The sequence below is a fragment of the Rhipicephalus microplus genome, chromosome 7 (genome assembly GCF_043290135.1).
Source record: "Rhipicephalus microplus isolate Deutch F79 chromosome 7, USDA_Rmic, whole genome shotgun sequence".
NCBI classification, from domain to species: domain Eukaryota; kingdom Metazoa; phylum Arthropoda; class Arachnida; order Ixodida; family Ixodidae; genus Rhipicephalus; species Rhipicephalus microplus.
Genome location: NC_134706.1, coordinates 47,663,285 through 47,687,834, shown reverse-complemented (window position 1 = coordinate 47,687,834; position 24,550 = coordinate 47,663,285). Strand labels below are relative to the sequence as shown.

The 24,550-nt window shown below is 45.9% G+C and overlaps 1 protein-coding gene and 1 non-coding gene across 2 annotated transcripts in view; both read right to left on the bottom strand.

Moving 5' to 3' along the window:
* LOC119179564 (cytochrome P450 6a8) overlaps positions 1-24,550 on the bottom strand; it is a 90,127-nt gene that overhangs the window by 57,460 nt on the left and 8,117 nt on the right. Inside the window, exons 4-7 of the mRNA XM_037430668.2 lie at positions 23,011-23,107; positions 10,985-11,110; positions 2,714-2,957; positions 347-477 (exon numbers count right to left, since the gene is read on the bottom strand). Of these exons, the coding sequence (XP_037286565.2) occupies positions 347-477; positions 2,714-2,957; positions 10,985-11,110; positions 23,011-23,107 (598 nt within the window). The remainder of the gene's footprint in view (positions 1-346; positions 478-2,713; positions 2,958-10,984; positions 11,111-23,010; positions 23,108-24,550) is intronic.
* Positions 13,073-13,144, bottom strand: TRNAE-UUC (transfer RNA glutamic acid (anticodon UUC)). Its single transcript has one exon. It is a non-coding gene; the product is annotated as a tRNA-Glu (tRNA).

Sequence of the window (24,550 nt, the reverse complement as noted above, 5' to 3'; positions counted from 1 at the left end):
TTATCTGCGTGGAAAACCGATGCTCTACCACAAAGCCACGCTATAGTTTTTCTGTTTAGTTTACAATGTCCCTTTGATGTGTCACTTCATTTTAACTTTGTGTTGCATATTTCTGTGACTTGTCAGTGTCAAACATGCAGCATATGGTACTGAAAATGCCATCCCTGTGATGAAAAAATCAAGACAGTGCAGGTATCTCATACATACATAAATACCTAAAGCGCTTGCAGTGCAATTGAAAGATTGAAGACGTTATCTTATCATTCTGCCCATCCTCTAAATATGTTCAGCAGTAAGTTCTTTCATGGTGTCCGTGTTTGATGGGCTTGGTAAAAACCGGACTCACACTTTGATCCTTCTCCCTGAGTACAACGACTGGCTCTGACTTCAGTGCCAAAGCTGTCAGTGGTTCACCGCCGAAATGTCGCTCCAGCATGCATGTGAATGCCATGATGCTCCTGATTCGAGAGAAGAACTCTGCGCCATAAGAGCAGCGTATGAAATAGGAAATTATTATAGGTCAGCTCGAGCGTGCTCCTGTCAACATTGCCGCAGTGTTTTAAGTCAGGTAAAAAGGCCTCTTGCGAGGCAGTTGGTCCAGCGATATTTAGCAATCAGAAAATAAAGTGCTGCAGAACTCAAGATTAGTTACGGTTGTTTACAGCAGATGAAATATGCTAACACAGATAGTTATTCATATGTATTCGACACAAGATTATACACTATAGTGGGTACGTTTTAAGCCCCGAACGATCGCCAGTGCTACAAGTCATCATCATTATCATCATCATTATCAGCCTGACTACGCCCACTGCAGGGCAAAAGCCTCTCCCATGATTCGGCAATCGACACTGTCTTGTGCTTTCCGTTGCCCCGTTATACCCGCACACTTTTTAATCTCATCGGCCCACATAACTTTCTGTCTTCCCTTCGACCTCCCATGAACACAGCTGTCAAATGCTGGCCCCCATCTTTTTGTTTAACTTTTTTCTTTCGGACAGCAAATGTCACACTGTGAAAAATATTTTCAATAAATGGATTCGGCCAACCTATATTCACTGGATGGACGTGACCGTGAATTAATCAGTGACATGTGACTAATTCGCGTCTCCGCGCAGGTGTCATTTAGGTGACAAGGCAGCATTCATACTACAACCAGTGGTGTTTCGTACAACGCCGAAGGATTCCCGATCAGAGACATGAAAACTGCCTATTTCGGAAATTTTTCCTTGCAAATATCGACGAAGTTCCCAGCACATTTCCTTGCACAACAATACTGATTTCCGTCCCCATGCACGCACAAACAGTATAGTTACACGTGTCTGACGTACTAGTGACGTTTGAAATCACGACTGGCCTTTGCACTGCCGCACAACAAAAGCATGAGTTTATTGATTCATATACTCTTAATAATTTGCACATTGTGGGCTTCAAATCTAACACCTATAGTGAACTAGGAATCACTCCACGAAATTATAAGAAATCTCAAGGGCCATGCTTGCGTGATGCATGCACCAGAGCCGATTACAGCAGATTAAGGCGCACTGTGACAGCTAATCATCAGTCGCCATTGAAGAATTTAACCATTCCTGAAATTTCCTGCAATATTACGAAGATTCCTTTTTTTCCATTTGGATCAAAGGGACAGGTGAAAATTACCCGAAAAGGACTAAACTCTCTGAACGGAACATCACTGGCTACAATCGACGGCATTGTAGCAAAGCAGCCATTTCGGCTAGTTCGGAACAGGGGTGGTCTCTGTTTTGCACTGCGCCACATTTTCTGCATTCAACACTGCCCCCCGAGTATAGCAACTGTGACTCGGGCCTCCCTGATTTTGCGAATCGCTCCGCGCGGACCAAAGTGGGAACATGGCAACGGCTGACGTATGGTGACGTAGTATACAATTTGCAGACTTGAATAACGATTTGGTTAGTCGTGTTAATACAGCTTAAGCTGCACGTGCAGTTTTGTGAAACATTGAAGTGACACAATAACCCGGAGGGCAGCCATGGTTTATTTAGGCTAATGAGATTGTTGAGCTTTTTTGAACATCATATATAAGTAGTACAACATCATAGAGAAAGATTGCGATAGTACCAGTAGAGTTGGTATCACGTGAGTCGGTATGATATGATCGTAGTACAAATGGGGGTCTTTTTTAGTGGTGCGAGTGCCGAATGACAGCCTGGGTTCTTTTCCAAGCACTTTCGATCGGGTGTATACTTCCGGTTTTTCGAATTCCGAAGCTAAGTGTTCTAAAAAGTAAAACCAGTCGGCAATCGATTATGGTATCGGAGAATAAGTGTGCATTAGATAAGGACCTGTCTGCTGCCAGAATAATGAATGACTAATTATTGAATGAGTTCACTGAAAGACTGAGCATTTCTTTTGTGAGGAGCTAGGATCATTGCGCCACCTGGCTGAGAAGATTCACACCATGCGGTCCTTCATGCGCAGCCTCTGAGAATAGTTTCGGCAGTGCGATTAGGCATAGTTAAACTGCGCAATACACCAGAGAGCATGCCCAGGTGTGAGCGCTGCTGCAAGAACCAGAAGAAAAAGAAATGTGTAGTAGCTATGTTTCCTTTTTGGCACACACCAAGGCAACGCCGGTAACACGCTGAGATGGTGAGTTTCATTTGAAAAGAGAGGGATTAGTTTGTTGTAGTCTTTAGGGGCCTACATATGAGTGACGCTCGCGTATACTTACGGCCGATCCTCTGGTAAGCACTTTCGACGGTGTTGAGAACGTAAGACCTCGCCGACTCGAAGTACTCGTCATTGACCTTGTGTTGCACGTCCAGGTATAGACCGCACGCCGTCTCGGCCACCACGTCAAAAGCGAGGGAGCCAATGAGCGCGTGGATGTTGGCTGCTCCATCAGGCGCCTTGAGGCACCGCTCTTCCAGCAGATCGATGAAGCGATCCACAGCCTCGTTCATAGCGGGCATCATCTGCATTGACGGCGATACCCGAGGCAAGCATTAGGAAAGAACTGAGAAGTGCAGACCGATTTCACTTGTGTGCAGATGGAAGCCAACGGCTCCATGTTAGTCAGCGGTGGCTTCAGATTGTTTTCGCGCCCATTCACGCTACTGCTCGCGTTGCCACACTTTTATTTCCCGCTCTTCCTCGGGCTGAGGAACTGCACGCGTCCGTGTGATTGAGAGTCTAGAGGGCCAATGTCAACAACAGCGATAGCACTAACTCTACGTCACCAGACAAAGGGAGCTCAATAATGATTGTCGGAAAGGGCATCTGCCGAGCATCACGACACTCGGTGAATCGGCATTGGCAGTGGCGAATAGGCGAGAGGTGCTCGAGACGACAAACTGAGGGGAGCCTGCCATGAAAGGCAGAGGGGTACCGAAAATTGTTCAGTTTTAGTTTCAGTTTTTTATTGAGCGTTTTCTTTACAAAATTGCGAAAAAAACGCAAGGATGAGAGCGAAAAGTTGCTATGTTAGCAGCTTGACGAGCCTCCTACCTCTTGTACTTGGCACCACAGAAACCGCAAAGCAATTCCAAGTTGTTTTGTCTACGGACGCCATCCGTCAAAGCTTAGCTACAAACAACGTGGATGTAAAACTCAGATGCTTGCAAAGCATCTACAAGAACAAGAATTCACGCAGAATGAGTGATGTTTACAATCATTTGAACTAACCAAAAAATAAGTCAAGGAACGTATTGGAAAGCTATTTGTAGCACTTGTTATGTAACAGTGAAGATTGTAACGTGGAAGGAGAGATAACTTTCCGGTGGCAGGGACCGAAACCGCACCTGGGTGCCCTTAAATGCTGTTTGAATTCTCATAAAACTACAAGCGCCACGTGCGTTCTGTCGGATTGGGAAAGCTTCATGGTGGCGCACATTAGACGACGAACTTTTACTGCAGTTACCACGTGCATCACTCGCGACCCGCAGATACTCAATATCGGATTCTGCGTGCGATGTCTTCATCAAGGTCAAAATGCAATGCAAATTTGCTTGTTGAAATAGAGAGATAAAGGAAAAATAAGGTAGAGCGGAAGGCTGGGAGATTATTCAGAATAAAATGTACGGTTCGCCCCCTGCACTTGGGAAAGGGAAATGAGATGAAAAGGTAAGAAGAGAAAGAAAGGAATGTAAAAAATATAAAATGAACAAACACTCAATCACGGGAATGTCACAGTCGTTTTGCGAGTCAGGTTGACCACATACACTTCGTCAGCAACTTCATCACTTTCTGGCTTGAAGTTAGAATGTTACGGCGCTCCAAAATTGACAGCACCGAAAGCAGCCGGTCATCAAGCCGTGCTAAAGTTGCAGAAAGCTATTGTCTTTGGGAGCTATAATGAGGACAGTCACATATATATAGGACGTAGACAATGGTTTTCTCATGGCTACAGTGGTCACACGCAGCATTGTGAACCCTTCCGATTCGGCAAGCGAAAGTGTTCGCGAATAAAACTCCTAGCCACAAGTGGCAGAGAACGATTGTTTAGGATCGGGACAGTCCAGATGGAAATTGGAGTTGAAGTGACGGATCGAAAAGGTGTAAAAGGAAGGAAGGAAGGAAGCAACAAAAAGGGAGAAGGCAGGGAGGTTAACCAGAAAGACATCCGGTTGGCTACCCTACACTGGGGGATAAAGGAAGGGGACAAGAAAGACGAGAAAGAGGGAAGAGAGGGAAAAAAGGGGGTGGGGGAGAGACTGACAGTAATTTCACTGCAGCGTGTAGAAATCTACCGCATGTCAGAGGCGTTCACACAAGCCTGTCTTTCTCAGGAAACGCAGCAGGGCTTTCACTGCCTTGTGGGCTGTCGAGGCATGTGTACGTTGCTGTAGTAGCACCTGCACAGAAAGAGGCCGATCATCCAGTCGCCGCATTGCGTTGGCAAGTACTTGTCTCTCTGAGGCAAATCGAGGACAATGACACAGCAGGTGTTCGATATTTTCGTCGGTGCCGCAAACATCGCACGCCGCACTGTCAGTAATTCTGATTAACGTGGTATATGCTTTCGTGAAAGCAACTCCCAGCCAAAGGCGATAGAGAAGCGAAGCTTCACGTCGATGTAGGCCGGGTGGAGGCCGGAGTTGTAGTGATGGGTCGAGCTCGTGCAGTCGTGTCCGTCGTATGCTTGGTGTGTTCCACTCGGTCAGTGTGAGACTGCGGGCCAGTTGACGAATCTGCCTCGCTGCATCCGCTCTTGAAAGCGGTATCGAAACACTGTTCCCTTCTTTATGTGACGTGCGAGCAGCATGATCTGCAGAATCATTGCCGCCTATACCACTATGCCCAGGTAACCACTGAAAGACGATGTCATGGCCTTTTTGTATTAACAGGTGGTGTAGTTTCACGGTTTGGTAGGTCAACTGGTCGTGGCATCCGCGTCGGAGAACTGATATCAGGCACTGTAACGCTGGTTTTGAGTCAGAAAACACAGCCCATTTACCTGGTCTTTCTTCTGAATTGATGTGTTCCAGTGCATTGCGCAGAGCCTCGAGTTCTGCCGTCGTCGAACTCGTCACATGTGAAGTCTTAAAACACCGAGTTATCCCTTGTGATGGTATAACCACTGCTCCACCTGAACTAGACGGCGTAGTAGAGCCATCCGTGTAAATGTGCACGTGGTTACTGTAGTTTTCTTCCAGTAGGGATAGACTCAGTTGTTTCAGGGCATGTGTCGGTAAGTCCGATTTTCTCCTTATTCCTGGAATCATTAAGTGAACTCGCGGCCGGCTCAAGCTCCAAGGAGGAAGCAGTGGCTTTGATGCAGGTGCGTATGTCTCAGCAAACGATGAACGATGCTTGGAGACAATAGTGCCGTATGTCGTGCGGGGCCTTTCAGCAGCTAGACTCGCCAGGTGGTGAGAAGGGGTCCTGGCATAATGCCTGAGGTGCATGCGCATTGTCTCGGTAATAATATGCGTATTTATCGAGTGATCTTGAGCGATGGCAATGGTTTCAGCCGTTGAAGCACTGCGGGGTATTCCAAGGCATATCTTAAGTGCTTGGGCTTGAATGCTCTGAATTGCGCGCAGGTTGGTCTTGCCGGTGTTAGACATTGCAGGTAAGCTGTACCGTAAGAATCCGATAAACAGCACCCTGTACAGTTGTAGCATGGATGATATGGGCACTCCCCAATTTTTTCCTGCAAGGAATTTGAGCATGTGGCATGTTGCGATCAGCCGCTTCTTCACATAGTTCACGTGTGGAGTCCACGACAGGTTTCTATCTATTATGACTCCCAAGAACCTGTGGCTTCTGCTGAACGATATGTATTCTTCATTAATCGATATACTGTAAGCAGACATTGGTTTCCGCGTGAACGCTACCACTGCACACTTTCCGCAGGACACCTCGAGGCCTTGTTTACGAAGATAGCATGACGCCGTTGTAGCAGCCTTCTGAAGGCGGGCGCGAAGCTGAGGCCTTGTCACACCTGATGTCCAAATGCAGATGTCATCAGCATAGACAGAAAGTTCTACAGTGCTAGGTAGCTGCTCGACTAGACCAATGAGAGTTAGGTTGAAAAGGGTAGGGCTTAGCACTCCTCCCTGAGGAACTCCTCGGCTGCTGTAATAATCAGGTGTTGGGCCATTCGCTGTCATCACGTAAAATGATCTCAGCTGTAAGTAGCTGTACACCCACATATATATCTTGCCACCAAGACCTACTGTTTCCAAAGCACTAAGGATGGCTTCATGGGTGACATTGTCGTAAGCCCCCTTAACGTCTAGAAACAGGGCGGCGCACAGTCTCTTACAGGCTTTCTGGTGTTGAACATATGTCACCAGATCAACAACGTTGTCGATTGATGAATGGCCGCGCCTGAATCCGGTCATGGATACTGGATAGATTTCGTAGTGCTCTAAATACCACTCCATTCGTGTTAGAATCATTCGTTCCATCGTTTTTCCCACACAACTGGCAAGTGCGATAGGACGGTATGAGGCAATATCCAAAGGAGATTTACCAGCCTTTAGAAGTGGAATGAGGCGACTTGACTTCCATGCCTGGGGAACAGTACCAGTCTGCCAGGAGTCGTTGTATAGGCGTAAGAGTGCCTTCCGAGCTTCGTCTCCAAGATTACAAAGGGCACGATAGGTAATGCCGTCAGGACCGGGTGCTGAAGAACGTCTGCACAGAGCCAGTGCCGCCTCTAGCTCATCCATAGAAAACTGGCATTCCATACGGGGATCACGTGAGGGTGGTGGGTTGTCAAAAGTTCCCGTTCTTGATACTGTGAAATTGGAATCACCGGCAATTCTTCTACAGAAAGATTCTGCGACGTGTAAAAGGGTGTGCAAAAAAGAGGCAGTGTTCCACATTGGAATTGGTATATCACGTGCAAGTAGCTTGTTTGCTGATCGTGCTAAAATGAGGGTCGGTTGCGCTCCCTGTAACAGCTAGTTGAACCCTGGCTTCAGCGGTACCAACTTTGAGAACCCATGCCCTCGACGATTCGGGATACTGCGAGAGATACCGAGAGTTTTTCGTGTATACTTAAAACTTGTCGCGCCTCGCATTCTCTTGCCCCACCTAGACTACACACTTTTGGGCAAAAGTAGCTACCAAATAAGCAAAGTAGAAAAAATGAAATTTCTCCGACGAACACATATATCGCAGTTTAATCATATTTTAATGAAGAGCTGCAGATGTTCACTAGGCTTTTGGTTTGACATGCTACTTGACTGATTGGTGCTAGCATGAAAAAAATGAATGCCTGCCATGTTGGAAGAAAGTTGCAGTTGTAATCGGGCCTGCCGGCAATTAATTCCACAATTTTAATTCAGTACGCGCGCAAAAAACAAAAGCTCTAATTGCTAGGAAAATTGGTTGCGTCATGACTTCACTTGGGTACAGAAGAATTCGAAGACTGGGAAAAAACTTTAAACTCACTTTATATTCCATCGCTGTCAATGTATATTTGCGCACTACGTATACAAGTGTTTTGTCACTGTTATGGTACTGTACTACTCACCCGAAAGTGGCGGAACTGCATCACGACTACAGCGGCCGAAATTTTGATTACCGCACAAATGCTTGAGGCCCACACGCTTATATTCAGGTGTTTGTTAAAACGCCAGGTTGGCACATATTTTACACACAATTTATTGATGTCATACGAACTTGCGGAAATGAGTGTAATCCGTAAAGCTAGGCATATCTTACATAGCCTTAAAAGAATCTACTATAATTCATTTTCTGCGAGCGTAGCCTACCTCCAAACGCAATATTTAAGTACAATTTACCACTGATATCCCCCTTACCCCCCGCGGTGGTGTAGCGACTACGTTGCTCGGCTATAGAGAACCAAATGAAGTCGCGGGTTTGATCTTGGCTTTGGCGATCGCATTTCGATGAATGCAAAATGGCACAAGCCCTGGCCGTTGTGCGATATCAGCGCATTTTCAACACCAGATTGTGGAAATTTCTCAAGTCCTCTACTACACAGTCCCCCATAATCATATCGCTGATATGGGGCTCCAAGCTCTAAATATTATTGTCTGTTTCCCTTAAAAAGTATGGACCATTTCTCCAATGGGAACACTGATGTGATGTTATGCAGCAGTGGTGCGCATGGCGTTGACCCGGTTGAAACGGGCGTCGACGCAGGTGTTTGAAAAACGCCTTGAAATGTAGCTTTTACTCGAGTAAGCTTTTGTTTGAAGCGTAAACACACCGGAGGTGGGTCAAGTTTCGTGCAAGTTTCATTGCAGATAAAATAGCCAAAAGAGTGTTTACACTCGACGTGCGGTCGAGCGTTGCGTGCGGTGGAGAGAGTGAAGCAAGAGAGAAGTGCATTACGAGCGGGCAGAGGTGTTTGCCGCTGCGGGCGCTGCGGCGAGCAGGCTGTGAGTGAGAAAGTAATGTCAGCGCTCACCAGCTATAGATGCGTGCGAGGGGACCGCGACGTTAACGCGCAGCGGCGGCATGACCTACTTGACACAGCTCGTAGACCTGCGTCGAGGGGGTTGCGTTGTGGCGCGTTCGTATGGACGTACGTACGGCGTTACACACGTGAGTCAAAGATATGTTTCACATCTAATATGTACCAGAGGAGAGTTCATGTCTTCAAGGTGTCACGCGTCGTGACGATAGATGGATGAATAAACCCAATATGTAGCAAGTCCTTTGAAACGTGCTTTATATATCACATCGCCGGCCACTCCCACGTCCGAAAGCCAAGTCTCTCTGCTGCGTCGCGGGCTCGTTTGAATGCCCATAACTGTTGTTCGAGTCCGGAGCTTGTAACAGCATTCTTCCATTTGGATGGCGTGATGACTTCACCGAAGCGTAATGCCGGGCACCACCAAAGAATGTGTTTCAAGCTAGCTGTACCCACGCATAAGGAACATGTAATAATTGTCTGTTTTTCAGGATAAATCTTGTGTAGTAGGGTGGGGTCAGGATACACAGGGATCTGAAAAAACCTGACTGTCAGAGCCTGAGGTCTGTAAAGTTTTCTGTGGGGTGAAAAAGCCGGAAATTCCTAGATTGGACAACGCGCTCGTTCTTTGTATTTTGATAGATTTTTTTGTGGGGGCCCTTTTACAAACACCCGGCGGTCTAAATTTCTCTAGCCCTCTGCTAAGACACGTGCCTCATCATCACATGGTTACCTGCACAGTTAACGCACCAAACATGAGACCGATAACTAGTTAGGGAAATTCGGTGCCCAAATACGGTACCGTATAGCGCTTGTCTTTGTTTCCTTTCTTGTCTCCTTGTCCGTTCTGCGCTAATTGTCGAAGATGGGTCACCAACTAGCCCATGGTCATACAATGCTTCATATATATTTTGTGATTGTCTCTCCCCACGCCTCGAAGACTGAATGCCTGTGACGTGAGCGGAAAAGCTGTTTCCTGGCTCTCTCCAGTTCTTTCCATCTCCACTCCTCAAAACACTAGTCGGCGGCGAGCGCGCACTGCGGCGGTTGCCTAAAACCTTACAGCCTCTGAGATTAAAGGAACGTCTAATGCCGTCCAGGAGCCACTGCGTTCGTGCGTCTGCAATGGCGTCATTTCTGAATCCAGCGAAAGTATTAGTGTCGGCAGCGAGCGCTCCCCGCGGAGAAAGCAATGAACTTCGGGGAACCTCCCACGGGCCCCCACAAGAAAGCGTATGACGTCGTAGGCATTTTTCTGAAGTTGTTGCCACGCCTCATCGTTGCCTGCGAGCCTACGCACGGTTAATGAGACCCCTGTGGTTCGGGGGCCGTACTGTCACTGTAACGGGGAGCGGCTAATGCACAGCGAGCGGAAAAATAAAAATGCTACCGTAACTGCCTCACCGTATTTGCGTACCATATATCCGTCACTTTCTAAAGCTCTCTATTATTATTTCACAACACAAATCACAGCGAGGTATAAAATAGGAAGACATGCCGACAATGAATAAAGTTGACCGTTAAGCCGGATCGCTTTCATTGATCTCGAGGCTGCGCCCAGGGTACACTAAACTGAAAACTAGAAAGTAAATTAGTAGAAATGACGCTATACTATAATATATGAGAACTAACAGACCATAAAGCTTAAGGACAGTATAGGGGAAAAGAGTTGTAGGTGAAGGCTGGCAGTAGCCATTTGTTACGGCTACTAGGATGCTGTCGGACGCTCCCATGTTTCAACGCACATATACCCCGTCATGTGGACGGTGCGTTGGCCGCCGCACTATCCGCTATGGTAGAGCATCCGACGCATTATTCGAAGGTCGCAGGTTTGGTTCCTGCCCACTACAAGTTATATTTTCGTCCATTTTTTCCTTTCCTCCTATGTAAACTATATGTACGACTAATTAGAACCCAAGTACTTTCCTTGGCAGTGTTGTCTCAATTCTCACGAATATCGTGTTTAGGAAAAAATGACGAGCATTCAATATAACCACTGCTGTGGTACAATGTAGTTTGCAATTTTAGCTCGGTGCACATAACGTCGATCCTAAAGCAGCACATGAGAAGAATGTACACAAACGCGACGGTAACTCGTGAACTCACCAGTCGCATCTTGGACCCGGTGAAGGCCGCCGATACAGGTCGCCTGATGAACCTCCATTGATTGCCCGCGATGAATGACAGGGCACGGCATATGTACTGGTTCCCACTCATGGTCGACCATACGTCCTGCGTTTGGCAGTTTAGTGTTTTGAACACGAGAGTGTTTTATGCCGGAGCACACAAAGATTTCAGTTGCGCACTTCCGTCAAGGAAATGACGTCTAAAAATAACACAGATCAAAACAAAAAAAAACAAAGAAAAAAGGTGCCCTCAGCGGGAGTACAACCCATGACCTCTCGGTGGGTGGCAACTGCTGACGGGCACGCTATTCACTGTACCATGGCCTCATAGTTTGTGGACTTTAAAAAGACGCTGACGCCTTTATATCAACCTCTGCTCTCTCACAGTACTCTTGGCAAGTCGCACGGTGTAAGAATATGGTTAAGTGTAATAATGCATCATGACCATGGAGCTCACGATTTTCTTCAACGACTCATTTCTACGCGTCTCTCTTATTTGGTACCTTCCAAATAGGAGGAGTTCGATTTCGTCATCGCCGTAACGCACTGCCAGATGGTGACCTTAGCCAAAGCTGGGCGTGGCTGATAGCATCCATCCATACTAGCAATAGTTCTGCAATGCATAGAGCAACGCTCTTGCTTTGCGTGGATGTAATTCGGGGTTCCTCGTTTACGCTTGCCCAGCGAATAATTGTTGCCGGCCAAGGGGGAAGGCAAAACGCGCGTTGTGTTTTCCACTAGTTGGGCATTGGCGTTCAATAACTCCAGCATGCCGCGAGTAGGCGACAGCTCATGTTCGGCGTACAGTCAGTCACGGTGCCCCACCGCATTCTTTGGTTCCGCTGTCAGCGTTAACTACAAAAGATAACGCAGGCAATAATGACCAAAAGGGCAAGTTTATACATTGTTCAATCATTACTCATGAATGTTAGTCGTCCGGACGGAGATGTATCACTAAGCTTCAACATGGGTACACTTATAAAAAAAAAACTGTGTTAAAATTTAGCGGTCAAACACAAACAGGCATTGTAGAAGCTATATTTCATCAATGTATAGTAAGCACTGAACTATACTCAGCGACAAATTTTCTTGGAACTGAAGAGAAATCTACGAAGGTGGAGCTTCTGCACATGTAGCACTACGCGAAGTGGTTCGTTTTGGCCCGCGTCACGTAACGCTGCGGAAAGGGACGGGGGCACACTCTCAGCGTTTCATGTAGAGACAGAGGCCGCTTAGCGTTTGAGGTGCACGTAAAAAGGCGGGACCTTCTCACGCCTTCATAAACACGAAATCGCAACAGGTAAATAAAAGAAATAGGAATATCTTACTGGTGTGAGCGGCGTCCTGTCTGAAATAGCTCCACGTAGAAAATAAAGGATGAACGTTTAAAGTTCACGTTGAAAATATGGGCGCTAGTTTGGAACTACATTCAGTGGTGGTAGAATGCACACGATTCGGCTCGGTAGCTTTCCCTTCAGTGTCAAGAAATGTTTTCGCCGAGTGTCCTTCCGTATGGCGGTGTTTTGCTTTCGTGTTATACCAATTCCTATTATTGAGGAATGAACCATGTTTTTTTTTTACACGATGTTTAGGAGATGCTGGCGTCTTCGTGAAGGACCGGGTACTCCTTTTCTCGGATGCATAAAAACACATCGGCAGAGTTCATATTAGTCCGTTCTCTTAAGTAACACCAGGAGCAACACGATATAGAGTATCGTCACATAACACAAATATTCTCATCAGGTGGAGTTGCACGTACGCTATATATACGCTATAAAACAACACGCCACAACGCCTGTCACAAAGCAGCACTCTGATAGGGAAATACAGTCGTAGGAACGCAGAAGAAGGTCCTACGTCAAAGGGGCTGAGCAAAACTCCTTGAGGATGGTCAGAAAAAAAGAATCTGACCTATTTCAAAATTTGTTTTCGTTACAAGAAAAACATGTATACAACTTGATTCTGTTGGCACGCTGAACAAAAAAAAAAAAAAAAAAGGTCTCACGGAGATTTGAATAGCTGGATTCAGAGTCCAGAGTGCCAGCCGTTACACCATGAGACCAGATTATTCCGACGCCGGGATTCGAACCCGGGTCTCCTGGGTGAAAGCCAGGTATCCTAACCACTGGACTACGCCGGATACGAAATGCCATGCCACATATTAGATATAAATGACGTCTTTATACTCGTGAAGAACAATATATGTCACACTGCCTCACATTTAAGAAGAATATGAAACAAGGAAATAGCAACGAAAAAAATAATTTCGCCTGTAGTGGCACGTTAACTCGGAACAAAACAGGGCTTTCGAAGAGGACGAAGAAGAGAGACACAACTGCGATGCTATTATTATTATTATTATTATTATTATTATTATTATTATTATTATTATTATTATTATTATTATTATTATTATTATTATTATTATACTCTGAGTCAAGTATCACACATGGAGAGACCGAACGAGGACGGTTCGCACTGTCGATGATGAAGCCGTTTGTCGGGAATCGCGGTGCACTGCCAAGCCCGACTGCTGGACCCAACTCTAGATTACTCGACGTCGCAGTTCGGCCGAAACGGCGATAGGCAGCTGGGCTAGAACAATCGGTATCAGTTGACACCACTTGGTGTGGCCTTGGTCAGCTAGAAGCTAGAAATCGATGGGCTCCGCCTGTCCGCGTGGTACCGGAACAGCTAGTGGCTAAACCAAGCATTTCCCCGAGGGTGAACATGGTCAAGTGCGAATGCACGGGGGGAATGCTATGAGGGAGAGTAAAGTTAAAATCTGTGGGCATTCGCCAGTATGTTAACGTAAACTCCCCTGTGTGATCACATTGCACTTCCCAGGAACCATTAGACCCTTCGGGAAATCTTTGTGAGTTTACGCGTATATGTGAGAGTAAATTCGCACTATAATGATGTTTATGTCCGCGGCACGCTTCGCCCGCTGGCGCTGGGCATCACGGGCCCTTCGCCGCGCTGCCTTGTCTTCAACCGGCGCGACATCTTCAACGTCGCGTGCAATGCTCGCATTCGATTGCGTTGTAATCATTGTTGGAGGTATCGCAGTCGAGGTTGATGCCTGCGATGGATTCATACCTAAGGTGACTTGCTGACCTCGAGGAAGTCGTGGCTGCGCGCGCAGCCACGGAGTGGAGGGCGGAGCGCGCGCAATCACGTGGTGTGTGACGTCACTGTGCCGCTGCTACAGACGCTCCTCTCCGCTCCTCGCGCCGTTGCTAGGGGAGAGGAGGATGTGCCCCGCGCACGGCGGATTCAGGGTCGCTTATAAAGTGCATTCGCACTTAAAAAGCAGCTGGTTGGCAGTCGACGCTACCGAGAACACGCGAGCCAAATATTATAGCGCCACACGTGGCACAGAAATCGCAATATATCCTAAAGTCAGCTAAAAATTGCTTTCTGTTCTTTCGACAAATGATGACACAAGCTAAAGAAATCACCTGCGTCCCCCACTGTATCAGCCATTACCTCATCTGGACATGGCGCTTTGTCGTTAATGGGCTCGCAGCGGGGAGGTCGCGACATGTTCATGCATGCTCGCGCTTTCAAAATAAAAAAGCCGCGTATTAAAAAAAAAGAAAAAAAGGTGCTCAAGATCATGACACGCGAGACGCATTTTCTTTCCTGAAGCAATGGTTCCCTGCTTTCCTTCTTACTCTTTCGTCGGGATGACGGAAAAGAAAAGCAAATCGCAGCATGTGACAAATTTTCGTAACACCACTAAACGGATTCTGAAACTTTTGCGGCAATGAATTGGTCAGGCAGTATACGCTCCTTTAGTGAATCCACTTCATGGATACATTACCAAGTCCTGTAGGGTCATTTAAGTTTGGGCAAAGCGCTACATGGTCAGGTGAAATGTATTTGTAAAAAATACAGTTCCTTAATTGGGCAATGTGCTCTAAATACCGTGATTGCGAGATAGATTAGCATTAAAGAAGGAATAAGATGTCATCTTGTGTCGAGTTGATTTATTCTTTGCGTTTGTCTATCAGGAAAATAAACAGACACGTGAGACTATCGCATCGCAGACGCACGGGGACATGGCTTGAAGTTCGTTTCCTAATCTATATAAAGAATGGCAGCATATCCACGGAGTGAATGATGGAGAGTGGGGTGAAGCAACCGTCCGTCCATTCGTTCTCGCTTCCGTCCGTCCATGTGTCCCTCTGTGTGACCGTCCGTGCGTCCATCTGCTCGTCCATGCGTGCGTCTGTTCATGCATCCGCACGCCCATCTGTGCGTCAGTCCCTGCGTTCGTCCATGCATCCGCCCCTGCGTCCGTTCATGCGTCCATCCGTCCGTGCAGCCACCCGTCCGTCCATGCATCTGTCTGTGTGTCCGTTCGTCCATCTAGCCCCGCCACGGTGGTCTTGTGACTAAGGTACTCGGCTGCTGACCCGCAGGTCGCGGAATCGAATCCCGGCTGCGGCATTTCCGATGGAGGCGGAAACGTTGTAGGCCCGTGTGCTCAGATTTGGCTGCACGTTAAAGAACCCCAGGTGGTCAAATTTTTTGGAGCCTTCCACTGCGGCGTCTTTCATAATCATATGGTGGTTTTGGAACGTTAAACCCCACACATCAATCAATCAACCGTTTGTCCATCTAGTCGACACTCCAAGTACCATCATCTCGCATCTGTTCATCATTTATTCCCCATATAGAAACACCACCATCCAGCGGACATTCCAAGGACTAAACGAGAGGTGGCACACGCCCACTTTCTTACGGCTTGCGCTTCGTATCTACTTCCCACTTTTAACCACCTCAAGTTCATGGTATATACTAGTTCACTGTATTCATGGCACTGCGGCTAAACGCTCGCTAAACCTGTCTAAAACCAAAGAGATTACGCCCAGCGAGTATAACGTAGCAAACCCTTTCTTGTCAGATAGTGCTCAAGGTACATGCCAATGGCTGCTAATGGGGAACGAGAGACTGGAGAATTCGGCTTTTGGTTAACGCGCACGCTGCGAATTTATTATTGTTCAACAGTGCACGGAAGAAATCTCCCAACTGCACCACCTTGCAGGTCAAAACGTAAGACTGGTTACACACTGTGACTACAACTACGACCGCTGCGAGGGACGAACGGGTGCCGCTTCAAGGAACTTCGCCCCTTAAGAAGAGCTCTTATCTGTAACATATGCTCGCGGCGCTTACGCGCAATGCGTTCACAAATAGAACAGCGCAGACAGAGAACTGATTGACACAAATGCAAAATGCAGAGAGGTCATCCTGAGCGACAGTTTGCACTGGCCTGCTAATTCACACTGGCGAAGGGTGAATGGCGAAGGGCGAAGAGATGAATGACGATGGTAAGGGAGGTAGCTGAAACTATGGTCTTGTTACGTCGGTTTACTTTAAACGTGTGCATCCAGTCCCATGGCTTCAAAGAATGCTATGACGGCTTTCATAACCACGTTTGCACTGCTGGCGTCAGGTCAGAGACATACCAACGTCTCATCGGCTAATGGCTGACTATTGTATCGTTCAATGGGAGAGAACAGTTGTGCTGACGTGCTCTTGTGTACGCTGGACAGGTGCGAAATATATGTTCGAGAGTTTGTGGCAACTGACAGTGGCCACAATTGGTACCTGTGTCACCGAAGCCGACCAAATGGGTGTAGCGTCTCGTGTAAACCTCACAGAGACAGATGTGGTGAATAGTACATAAGGCGATTCGCTTTAGCTTGTGAGGCATGCGGAACTTCATTTCTGTGTTCTATTTGTGCCGCCGGTTGTTCCGGTGTTCTGCTTTGTTCCAGTGCTCTGAGAGGGGGTTGTGCATTACGTGTCAATGGGACGCGTTAGAGTCTTCTTGCAGAAACGCAATGCACACTTTCGGAGTTCTACTTAGCTTCACCATCAGCCTCTTCGTTCACCATTATGGCACTTATAAAGGTATCCGCTGAAATGCTTCATGATGTCCATTTTTCATAGCAATGCCAAGAAACTCTGTGATTTCTATTGAAAAGCTACGATAATAACCCTGTCTAATGAATTAATCGATGGTTTGAAAGCAGCTGTGGCATCGCACAGTATCGTCCATCTACGAGCGGGTTTTGCGTGCATGAAACGTATTGCTTCCCGAAGAGCAACAACTTCCGCGGTACTTGATGTGGTCTTGTGATCTAACTTGAAACGTCGAGCTATCTTCATCTGGGGGATGACAAAGGCTCCGGCGAAAGTACATGACGTGGTAGATCCATCACTTTATATGTGTGCCGCACAATCGAACATTGTTTAAATATGCAGGAGTGTAGGTTGCTTTAGGCTGATAGATGGCACAAGAAACTTCTTTATTATCCCCTGAATCTGTAGCCTAACAAGCGAGCAAGGTAGGAGCCACGGACTTGTCACAGCAACACGAAGGAAAAAACAATCTTGGTGGCATTATTTTTTCGTGTTGCGATATAGATCTTGAACAACTACACTCTTGGTGATTGGTAGAGAGTGCTGATAAGAGATGTGGCCCGTGTCGAGTCAATGGGCGAAGGTGGACTCAAAAAGGCTCACAGAGCACAAATATAATTATAGGACAGGTCCCAGCTTCGGCGAGAGTTCTAGTGATTTACGGGCAATGAGCTAAGCACAAACTTGAGCTCAACCATCCGCCTGAATGTTTTTTTAGCATGCTCACACAACTAGGCTTCATGCATAGAAGCACAGGCACGCTATATTGTACGTATTCTACGAGTAAAAATTGAAACAGTTGCAGGAGAGCTGGCTACCAAGGACCCCATCCTACTCCACCAGCCATGACCCAAGGAACGCGGACATAACTCATCTGCTATGACTTCAAGGCAGCGGCGTGTTTTGACCACGATGGTCTCGGTCGATGATAATATTCATAAATTCGTGTTGCGCTACATTATGAAACTCTACTCCATTTACAATTCTTGGGTACGTTATCATTTGATTTCGCGTAGATGCAAGCATTGCACGTTTTTTACTTCACAGTGTGCTACTCTGACGCCGTAGGTACTGAGCTCTTGGCAACTGCATGTTGCAGTCTAGCACGCAGTTGGGGGCGTGTCGCTCCAGAAACCCATATGCAGATGGTCCCGCATATGCGTTAACTTGTATCGGGTCAGGAAATTTGACAGCAAGTTCAATGAAGAATGTTAAAAAACGTCGGGTGGGGAATACGACCATGGGAAACCATGCGGACAATATTATAACGATCCCTATCTTCATCGCGTATCGACATATACATGGTAATACCGCTAAGGTAGCTCATGGTCCATGCATACAGTTGTCCGCCTATTTCTAGTTCAACTGCATCACGGATCACGCAAGACATTGTCCTAGGCGATGTGAAGAAGAGCAGCAGCCACTTATGTTTGTCGTCAACGTTCTTGTTCAACAACAGAGACCAAGTTGACGACACCGTCAATGGCTGATCGGCCTCTCCTAAACCCATTTATGAACTCAGAAAATTGATTATCGCTCTCTAAGAGCAAATCTGATCTCGGCAATACCATTCCTTTCATGCTTTTGCCAACGCAGCTGCGTAAGACGGTGGGCCGGTAAGATGAAACTTCGTTCGGGCACTTCTCCGGTTGAAGCAGTAGAACTATGCGGCTACGCTTACACTTATCTGGAAATATTTCCCGACACCCAAGAGTTGTAATATAATAATAATAATAATAATAATAATAATAATAATAATAATAATAATAATAATAATAATAATAATAATAATAATAATAATAATAATAATAATAATAATGTTTATTTCGCATCAGTACGCTTAATGAAGGACAGCTGCAAGTAAAAGCTGCCACCCGAAAGAGGCAGCTTAAAGGGACGCTAAAGTCAAATAACAATCTACATAATGGTGAAATCTTCATATATGACAACACCTAAAACGACAATATTATTAACAAGAGTGTCCTCCTTACTGAGAAATTAAGGTAAATGCACAAGAACACAAGCGCCGTAGTAGGACATATTCAAGATGATCCCGATAACATCAGACGAACCGCCTACAATTAATCACTAGTAATTTATCTAACTACACTAAATAAAGAACTTTTCGTGCATCAAGAGACGCAATAAAATGCTGCTTGTTCGTTTCTGTTTGATTCATTAAAAAAAAAAAAACACCGGACGTTACTATGGGAAATTGCGCGAGTGGTTCAAAAATTCAATTTTCTCGAGGTTACACGCGACAGGTGGCGCCATCTAGTGGAGCGCAGTGTACACAAAAGCGTCTGCTTTCTGGGAGCCAATAGGGGGAAATGGATCAATGGTCGTTTTTGCTGCTGTGGCTATCAATGTTGTCGGTCTGGCGCTGCTAGTGCAGTAAAGCCGGGCAACGTTGTGCATGGCAACAGTGACGTGAGACGGACCGGTCAGTCCGCTTCTTGAAACGACTAATTTTAAGCACGCAAACCTGTTGCAGACCACTAAAACGTGATTCCATTTCAAAATAGGCTTTTCCTTGGCACAAAAGTAACACTACGGGGTTTCTGGACCGTCATTTTAACAATCAGCGTCAACTTAATAGTTGACTTCAGTGTCCCTTTAACAAGGACTCACAGCCAGATTTAACACAGCAGTATCGGTTCTTCTTCGGTATCATAATGACGGGGTGCAGCTTACGTAATTCTATCCACCCGGGTACCATTGAGCGTCAGAAAAACAAGATTGTAGCGTCCACTTCTTGCATTGTAAAAGGCACTTCGAGGCGCTCATCAAAAGACGGGATCGCAGTGGTGCGAAGAGTTCGAGTTTCAGTATTAGAGGTAATGTTAATGAGATCTAACAGACGAAGATGCCAAGGAGATTGTAGGAGGCGCTATATTAGAAGTATTTCTAGTGTAAGGAAGCCAGTAAAACGCCGGGCTTCCTGCGTAAGAACGCAAGACACTTCCCGATAGAAACAAAACAGCTGCTGTATCAAATTAACGTCCAGCCTATAATCGAATATGCTTGCAAACCTTGCAATTCGTGGTTCAAACAGCACATCAGGCACTAGATAGGATGCAAAGTTTAGCCGTAAAATTTGTTCTCAATAAATATAGATGGCAATTAACATACCCCTTGCCAAAAAGAGTTTAGGGTGCGAAACTGTGGAAATGCGGAGACAAAAATTAAAATTAAAAATCTTTCATAGCATAATTCATTCCAAAGCAGGTATAGATAGAGATAAGTACATATTTCAACCGCATTACTTCTCAACGCGAGTTGACAATTCTAACCAAGTTAGAGAACACAAGTGCAGAACTTGCCCCGCCGCGGTGGTCTAGTGGCTAAGGTACTCGGCTGCTGACCCGCAGGTCGCGGGTTCAAGTCCCGGCTGCGGCGCCTGCATTTCCGATGGAGGCGGAAATGTTGGAGGCCCGTGAGCTCAGATTTGGGTGCACGTTAAAGAACCCCAGGTGGTCGAAATTTCCGGAGCCCTCCACTACGGCGTCTCTCATAATCATATCGTGGTTTTGGGACGTTAAACTCCACAAATCAATCAATCAATCAATCAAATCAACAAGTGCAGAACTTAGTCGTTTAGGAACACATTCTTTCCCCACACAATTTCGCAATGGAATCATCTTACTAATATTGTTACCATCATCACAACTAACTCTGCCCTCTACTCTTTGATATGATAATGTGAGCACTTTAATTTTGTTGTCATCATTAATTCTTGGGCTCAGAGTCCAATGTGTGATACATTATCTTTTGTTTCTGTTGTGTTACAAAACCTGTAAATATGTATATATATATATATATTTATATATATTATCAAATATCTATCGTGGAACCCTCCTTCTATAATTCTTTTTGGCGCTGAGGGTACACTGATAAATAAATAAATGTGAAAGAATAAATGTATTCGACAAGACACTATTTCTTGGCTATACCTACGATTCCCTGATGGAGAGCCACAGCACAGAACGGCCAAATTTCATGTGGAGATGAGTGCAGACTTGGTCTATCTGTTATGACGCGGGAGCGGCCCACAACGTGCTAAAGCATGTTCCGAAGGACCTGATAGAGTTCATCAATTCATTCATCGCAGTAGGCTTTGTAATACACGCCAGATTTTAGAGAGAGGCCGTGGTTAGTCCAGAGAACCACAGAATTTCCTCAATCGCTACCTGTCGAGCTTGTCAAGATGCCGAAGAACGTGTCGTTAAGCTTGAAAGACTGAAATGTCTTACATTGATCTTGTTCTTCTGGGCCATCATTCTGCGTGCCAACAGACAACACGAAATGCCTCATATTTTAAGTCGATATCTGACCACTGCAGCGGAATGGCAACTTGTGTTGTGTCACGCAGGGGCGAAACAATTATGTCTTCTACTTAGCATGGTATAGTTGTGCGCTGACGGATGGTTTTTAGTTTTGACTTGAATAAACTCCCGTTCGTCTAATGAACGCAGCGTGGGGCTAAACGACAGCACCACTTAAACTTAACGTAGGTTGATAAGTGGCCACTACCACGAGTATGTTACCAAGCTGCAGAAGGCAGGGAACACCTGGATACAAACTTAAGATCGAGGCAGCTGCTGTAAGAAGTTCCTGAATGATTGTGGGTGATCCGTAGTTCAGCACTCTTGTTCCAATATTATACACACGAAGTCGCATAAATATCTGCCCCAGCCATTCATTACAGTGTTACTTCGTAGGGGATGGTGAGCTTTTGAATCTCCAATGACAATGAGTGGGGTGGGGGGCTCTGTGCAGATTGAAGTGTAAACCTAAAACGGAAGCAGTTGATTTTCGCACTTGGATGGATGTGTCCCCAAAGTACTGAGAACGTAAGCCTCTTCTGTTTTATCGTGAAGCATACGTAATCATTCGTAGTTTGTGGCGTAATGTCGTGTCTCACGTACGTTAGATCGCGGCGTACAGAAATACACTAAAATTTACTTGCACGTTAATCGCTACGAGACAAAAGATGGACGTACAGAGGTAAACGAAATGTCAATATCATGTCCGTTTCGAAAACCACAATCACTGGAATACACGGAAACACATACGTCTTCATTTCTGGGCGGTAAAAGCAAGCGAGGAGAAGATGAAGTCGGAAAGTTTGGTGTTGATGCTACAACTTGGCTAGCACTGCCACTTCGTTTTCTCATTGAGAAGCTGCAATAGCTGTCCAGCCCTGTAGACGTCGTTCACAAGAAATAAATAGACACAGAGAAAAAAAAAGCAAAAAAAAGGCACGAAGGCTAACCAGGTTGCACCAGGTGGCTACCCGACACGGAGAAAGGGGGTGACGGGAGGGAAAAAATAAATAAGGAAAGAAGGAAAGAGTGGCAGTGTTACACACTAGCACGCACAACATCACGCGTACTGCGCATGCCCTAAAGGTTATAAGCTGTGACAGTAACAGAGCGTGGACCATCATGTAAGCTTTCGACTGTCTTAAATGAAGTGCACTGCGTTGCATGATGATAAAAAAAGGCTCGCTAGGATGGGCTTTATGGTATCCGGATGCTTCAGTGCGCCTCGATATAAGAAAAGCAGGGTGGTTAACTCGCTACCCGGAAAAGCGGAAATTTAGGCGAGTACTGCTGACTGAGCGAGTCAATGCATGATAGCGCTCACACTGTCATCTGTCTTTCCTCTTCTTGACTGCCTAGTGTCTTTCCTTCACGCTCAAACTGAGCTTCGCCAAAGCAACGTCGGCTACTTACCCAAGGGTTGCGGGTTCAATATTGCAGATGCTAGTGCGCGTTAAAAAAAAAACACCAGTTAGTGGATTTTTTTAAAGTTCAGCACTACAGCTTCTGTCATAATCATACTGTCCTTTCTGAACTTAGAACACCAAACGCTGTATTTTTTTAAATTAAAGCGTATTAGTGTGCATGAGCGTTCAGCGCCTGCACACTATGCTGAACGCGCTGATTTTGCGAACCCAATGAGGCATAAACTGACTTACTCAGTTATGAAGCCTCATTTCAATTAGAACATCACGCCGAAACTCCAAACAAAGACATTATTTTATCATTTGGAGCTCACACTCACCCCACGATCCATGAAGAGGGAGAAATCCGTGATAAAGACCCGCTGAATCAGCTCTAGGTCCTTCACCATGAGAAAGGGTGCGTCGCCGTTGTAGATCCTGGGGTAGTGGCAAGAACACATTGTTTTTGCAGTCAACGATTCGGCTTTGCAAAACAAAGACATTAAAAAAAGTACGCTGTTTCCGCTTCTTAGTGTAAGGTGAAGCTAGTCGCTCTCCTAATTCGCTATGCTATACCGAGTTCGACTTGACTGCTTCAAGGTTATGACAACGTGGTTCTTGGATACACCATGAATAAGCTTCACTAGGCGAGGTTCTGTGTACTTGGGCTCAGCTTGTAATTGCCGTGGTCTCTCCCGCATAGCTGCTAGTTTGTAAAACGCAGCCTTCTCCTTGGATGTACAATGCGTGTTACGGTGACCCATCACAACGAATGTGTCGAAATGGTGCATCAAAAAAAAAATGGCTCCAGTGTAATGGACGCACAGTTTTTGCCTGCAGCATACTCGGTGTTGCAAATAAAGGAGGAAGAATAAAGGAGGCACGAGCACGAGTCATGGGGCGCTGGCTCACTCAGATGTTTCTATAATCATATATATCATCATCATCTCATACATATCATACTACCATACAATCATACATACATACATACATACATACTACATACATATCATACAATCATATATATATATATATATATATATATATATATATATATATATATATATATATATATATATATATATATATATATGACTCGCTCAGTTATTCCTCATCTGCGTATGTGAGTGTTTCGATGTGGTCGGCGCGCAGCTATTGTCCCCGGCACACATGTGGCTTGGCGTGACGTCCCATCATTTGGCTGAGGCAAGCGGTTGCTGGGCAACGGCGCAACGAGTTTTATTCCAGATAGGGTCGGACACATTTGTTCGGTCGCCCCTTTTATGACCACTCACGTTATTCGACATCGTCGGGAAGAATGCAGGTGAAGGGATTTGTCAGGCACAACGATTGTGCTTCGTGTACTGCCGCTGACAACCGAGCCACGGAGAAGTAAAACTGATGGAACTTCTGTAGGCTTCATTTTTTAGTTCATCAGTAAAGTAATACTCCGCTGCGAAAGCAGTCGAATCATCGGTTATCAACACTTCGCCCGGTGATTGATGTGGCACACGCTTGCTGATGTTTGGGATGACGACGAAGCGCCATCGTTCATATAGACACGAATCAGGTGCTTCCTGGCGTCGCAAGCATCGGTGCGAACCACTGCGTTGTTCAGGCTACCGCAAATTGGTCATTCGCAATGACAATGCTAAACAAAACAGTGCCAAACGGGAACTCGACGAACCCTGGCTTACGCTGGTTCAAATAGGCACAGTCACTGATAGAAATTTCTCGTTAGATTGAGAGAGGTGAGTTAGTAGCTATTTAATTTGCTCATTGTGTCAACCATTGAAAAGAACCATGCACACTGGCAATCTTCTCCAAGATCGTCAAAACCACAGTTAAACTTGGCGGGAATGCACTTGAAAGTTGTAAAAG